This window comes from Amphimedon queenslandica, unplaced genomic scaffold (genome assembly GCF_000090795.2).
Source record: "Amphimedon queenslandica unplaced genomic scaffold, v1.1 AMPQUscaffold_12334, whole genome shotgun sequence".
Classification (NCBI taxonomy): domain Eukaryota; kingdom Metazoa; phylum Porifera; class Demospongiae; order Haplosclerida; family Niphatidae; genus Amphimedon; species Amphimedon queenslandica.
In genome coordinates this window covers 2,275-8,065 of record NW_003547429.1, presented here as the reverse complement: position 1 = coordinate 8,065, position 5,791 = coordinate 2,275, and the positions used below count along the sequence as shown (strand labels likewise).

The 5,791-nt window shown below is 37.9% G+C and overlaps 1 protein-coding gene across 1 annotated transcript in view; it reads right to left on the bottom strand.

Moving 5' to 3' along the window:
• Window positions 1-2,605: 2,605 nt before the first annotated feature.
• LOC100634914 (dipeptidyl peptidase 3-like) overlaps window positions 2,606-5,791 on the bottom strand; it is a gene marked incomplete at its 5' end in the record, with an annotated part of 5,414 nt that continues 2,228 nt past the window's right edge. The window contains 6 exon segments of the mRNA XM_020004218.1: window positions 2,606-2,871; window positions 4,377-4,530; window positions 5,192-5,371; window positions 5,494-5,614; window positions 5,663-5,744; window positions 5,747-5,786. Coding sequence (XP_019859777.1) covers window positions 2,735-2,871; window positions 4,377-4,530; window positions 5,192-5,371; window positions 5,494-5,614; window positions 5,663-5,744; window positions 5,747-5,786 — 714 coding nt within the window.

Below are 5,791 nucleotides of genomic sequence, written 5' to 3'. Positions count from 1 at the left end.
GACTAGGAGGAGTGTCTGAGAGAAAGAGGAGAAGAAAGGCAATGAGAAAGGAGTTAAGAAAAGGAAATATGAAATGGGATCCACTACTTTCAATGCAGAAGATATGTTTCTTTCAGAAATCCTAAATCCTTTAGACAATAGATATCCTCTCATGAGTCTTCTGCCATAGGATGCCCCCACCTATAGAAAAATATTACTGAAATTATAATGAATTCTGTTGATTCCAAATGATACCTCCATTATTGCTTCTGTAGCTAAAGATTCGATTTCCCTTTCATTCAAATGAGAGATACCATTAACCTTACAATATCTTCTCACGCTACGAGGAGACAATCCACTAACTCCAGGGTAAACTCTCTCCAACTCCTTGCTAACTTCATCATATGTCAACCCTGTCTTAACGAGATACTCCACATGTAAGAATGGAACAGAATCCATCACAACTCCTTGATATGATGACGTGAGATCAAACTTACTAAGAGACTGAGCGCGAAGGCAGATGAAGGAGGGAGAGGAATGAGGATCTTCTTAATTGACTCTTGATAAAGTGACAAACGTTAGGTTAGTGCTATTCTTCTGCGCATGCGCGCACACACGTGCACATGCATGTCAGTCCCGCCTACACAAGTACAGACCAATTTTTGCCAATTTTACTCTGGAGCAGAAATTGGCAATTTGGTTGATCAGTATCGGCGATAGACTACTGTCTAACTATATGTACTTTATAAATTCTAGATTCTAGTTTGGCCACTTTTGTACACTTATTCGCTTGCTTATGATATATCTTCTATTCCACATAGAAAGTTTATGGCTACCTATAGCAGGGTTTTTGTTTCTATAGAGCTATTTTTCGACCAGTTATGGGTACACAAAGTCGGCATCTTTTTTGACACCTTTTCGCCTCTACAGCTTTCATGCTTTTGCTATTCTAGTGTTGCCTCATATCATTCCATAGGTAATTGAAAGTTCTTTTATATTCTGACAAGCTTTTTAGAGTTTAGCTACAATTGTCTTCATTAGAGGGAGAAAACAGCAATTTTATGGGCAAAAGCGCTATAACACTCAAAATATTAATCTAAATATACCAAATAAATAATAATTAACAGTGCAAAACATTGAACTCCTTGATAGTTAAGTTTCTTTTTCATCAGAGGACTCTTCTTGGAGTTATTATAATTTTAATGGAAAAAATCAAGAATTTTATGGTCAAAAGGTAACAAACCGCCTAGTCAGCAATTTTTTTGCTTAGCAACAATACAATCAAATGGGATTATTGCTACGCCCACGCGGAAGTTTCCAATCCCTTTCATTTACTCTATTATCTATGGGTAGCCCCATATATGTATGACTTCAGTCTTCCTTCCGGCTGTTGCGCATATAAACCGTCCAGTCCCACTGCAGTGTTGACTGTCCCTGTCAGTGTGTATTTTAACAAAGTTAAAATGACATTTTTACTGTTATAGTCGGTTTCAGTTGAGTTTGACCACTGACCCACCCTTATAACTTCTCTATTATTTATGCTAGCAACTTGAAACTTGGTATAGTTGCAAAACGGGTTCTTCCGAAAATCTGTACCAATTTTGGAGTCTCTAAGTACTCTGGAAGGTTCTCAAAAGGTTCTTCCGGTCAACATGAAAGGGAGCCGCCATGATGTTTCATGACGTGAAGTTTCGTGAATATCATTTGCATCTCATTAAATATGTCAATAATCATGTTTTTATTATTTAAAAATCAAATAAAGCAAAAGGAGCACTCCAGGTCAAGATATAATTGAACAAGAAGACTTTGCACTCCAGGAAGAAGTCTCACTCAGTCTGCTGTACCTCTCTAAGCCTTCGTTATTTGTCTTCACCATTGCCGCTCAGAAACTCCGTTGAAATTTTGCATCTCTCGATTCTTTCTTCAGGTAATAGCAAGCACAAAGATCCTTCATGTCAATTGCAGGGCTAGCAGTGACCAAAATAGGGTAATAAACAAGTTACAACAAGAAGAAAGGAGTATGATGAAATTTTCAGCCATTTTATTTGCGTGTGGGTGGGGCTACACGTGACGTTTTGATGATGAAAACATCCGGTCAAACTCAACTGAAACCGACTATACTTTTATTATTACTCAGAAGAGTAAGAGCTTTAATGGAGCAAGTGGCAGCTCCTCCTCGAGCTCCAGTGCAGGAGAGCACAAGAGGAGCAGCAACCTTACCCGCCTTTATTGTTACTGATGGTGATATTCTCTGGTACAAGAGGGACCCGCCACCAGATGCTCACTGTCAGTTCTTAGTGCAATGTGAGCAAGAGACCAGCTACTGTTACAGAAAATGTGAAATGGTTAGTGCAAAGTAAATCGTAATTGTCACACGGTAATACACTTCAGTTCAGAGAATGCCATAGTCTCGCTAGCTATCATTTGAGACCATCCCCCAGCCTACTGTAGGCTGGGGAATGGTCTGGCTAGCGAGAATAGAGAATGCATGAGCTGGGAAGAAAAACAGCACAAAATTTATTTTATGGTAGTCTATTTCATTTAGGTTACATCTCAGCACAGCAAAATACGCAAAAACTGTGTTGTCTAACCGATTGATCACTGGAAAGGCCAAGTCTCACATTACTTCACTGCATCTTCAAAATTTATAACACTGAAATGTCATGCAACAAACAATGTGACAACAAACTCAATGAATCAAATACATGCACATACAAGTTCTTTAATTTTGTATCAAATGTATTATGTATTGTGTCTATTTTTGTTTCCAAAAATGTTGATCGTTTCTCCAAAGAGACTCCAGTTCAGTATCATAGTTAGGATATCTTGCTAGAAATGAGGAAATGATTCCTTCAAATGAACTATCAAACTCATTAAGAACAACAGAACCATCTAATGAAAGGAATGATATAGAAATCAGTGAGGCAGAGTGGCAAAACAGAACAATATTCATGGCATACACTATAGAAAAATATGCAAACGAGAGCACTAAAGTGCGTACCCTCGCCACAATATGTATGTAACAGTTTTAACAAATTAAGAGAAAATAGTGAAAGTTTTGAGACTGAGAATAAGCTACAGCATGTACTAGTTTTAGTAAAACCTAGTGAATGTTTTGAGACAGAGATTGATTTGTATTTCTAGACAGAGAAGAAGATCCAGCATGTTTGCTGCACTGCTGCATGCTATACTATATCCCAGTTCAGTTTGGGACGGAAGTGGAAGCAGCTGCGAAATATAGCTACGTCACAAAAATGACGTATTTTAATTATATTCATAGAAGCATGGCGGCTGTCTTGTTTTACTCTTAAAACAGTCTTACTGCTGCTGATAAGCAGTACAATAGCTGCTGGAGCCTACTAGTCTTCATAATGGCCATTATTATCAGAAGATCTGGCTCTGTTAGCTTTTTAAAAGAAGAATTATCAGTTTGCACGCTCGACCACATGTTCTTATGTAAACTATGACGTAGATAAATTGTCATAAAACGTCATTTTGGTATGCCATTGGGTTTATAGGGAGAACCCGGTTCTCAGGGTTCCCAAGGGCTGAGAGACCCAAGATTTCACAGATTTTGATGGACTTTGGCGACTAAGAACCTGTGAAAGTTTCATCCTTATCCCACATTCCTATAAAAAGTTATTCCAGTTTTTCTTGTCCCAAACTCAACTGGGATATAGTATAGCTAGCTGCAGCAATGTAAAGGTGTGGCTGCAATGAAGGTGTGGCTCAATTCCCGCACACACAGTAATGGTGGCACATGGCCATAAGTGGTGAAGAAAGCTTTAGTTTTTCTCGACTTTTAAACAGTTTAGCTTACATTTGTTAGGCTCTATTTGTTGCACACAAGCTGCTATCTAGTCTCTGGTGTTTAAAGACTCTGGCCGCTACTTCGGGAGAAGAGAGCTTCGTCTAAACTCACAAGGTATGAAAGTTTGGGCTATCATATCTTTAAAACGAAGACGATTGGAGCAATTTCTTACATATTATTTAAAGATGAGCCTTTGTTCTATTGCTTCATTTGTCTTGCTGCTTTTTAGCTTTCACCACGAAAAAGATATATTTGTACCGACTACATTTGGCGATATTGTGAGCTTTCTCTGCCTCGGGAAGACGAGTCAAGCCATTTTCCAGACAAAGAATAACTTTTTCTATAGCTAGTTTTGATTATAAGACTATCCAGGATTTCACAAGAAAGCAGTGTCAGCTCAAAAGTGGAGGTCAAGCGAACACACACACACACACACACACAAAACGACTGCTTTACCCTCGCTTCACGCCTACGCGTGGCTCGGGTAATAAACCAACCCATTGGTCAGGCAGGTCAATTAATGATGGACCTTATTTTTACAAGGTATAAGACTGAGAACATCCCTCATCCCCCATCCCCTGCTTACCAGTATCAATTGAAGTGTGTGGCTGTACAAATAACCTTCTAGGCATCTTCCTAGCCATTACAATATCTCTCAACATCAAATGATCATCAGTAACAGTTGAATATTTATTATACAATAACTGTCCTGAGCTAACATCTGCTGTAGACTTGTAGATCTAGAAAAAGAAACAGCTTTATTATAATAGCATACCGTATAGCCAAAAATTTTCGAGGCTTAAAATTTCGTGAATAATGAAATTTATGGAGAAATTTTAAATTCCATGATAAATATTTTTGTGATTTTATTTTAATAATAATAATGACCACACCTTATTTAATTAAAACATGGCAGATTCAATGTTTGAGACGGACTCTTGTGTCAAGGGGCACCATGTCTACAAATCAGTGTGGACACCAGAGATGGGGAAGATCATCATCTTTGACATAGGCAGTATGCTTAAAATAGCAATACAGAGTAACAGAGACATCAGCTTGACCGAGAACACGACTTGGCACGAGGGCACGTTTATTATTAAGGCGTGGTTAACCACGCCTCTCGATTAATATTAATTTTCGGGGGTTTAATTTTTCGTGATGCAAACAGTGATCACGAAAATATGAAAATTTATTCCTCAAGAAATTTTTTGGCTATACAATACAGTATTGGCATTGAGTGATGGACATTGCCAATGAAACCAAATACATATATAACTTATGTTTGAATAATGTACCCTAGTCACTTTTTATCATGTAAACAATGGACAATAATGGAGTACAAACAAACAGGCAAAGGAATGATTATGTACCAAAATTCATTTACATGCATAAACTACATACCTGCAGTTTATTTAAGAATTCTCCAATGATAGGTTTAGCAATGGTCTCCAGTTTATTCCTATCAAACCTGATCAAGAGGTCAGGCTTACCATCAGAGCCAGTAACACTCTCAATATTAAATACAGGAGTATCAGAATCCATCAATACACGCAATATAACATCACGGGCCTGCATGTGAGCCTATGAGTGGTGGGTGGAACAACATTATACATTATAATATACATATATAAATTATACATATACATGCCTGTATCCTTCTAAATGTGCAATAATGAGCAGTCGTGTCTAGATCAGTAACATACTTGTCTCCATTTCTTTGTTTCAGGTGTATAAAACTCTAATGCTATAAGTCCTGCCCTCAACATGCTCAACCAATTCACATACATTATGTCTTCAGCTTCAGCTCCTTCATAACCAAATATACTAGAAATAGGCGGAGCCATAGATAATATAGACCACACCTATACTTACCGTAATATATTCCTGTCAGTGGAGAGGTATATACCAACACATTCTGCTCTACATTCTTCATAAGTTGATGCTATTGTACTAACTGTGTATCCCATGTCTCTCCTGGATTATACCAACTCCTTATCTATA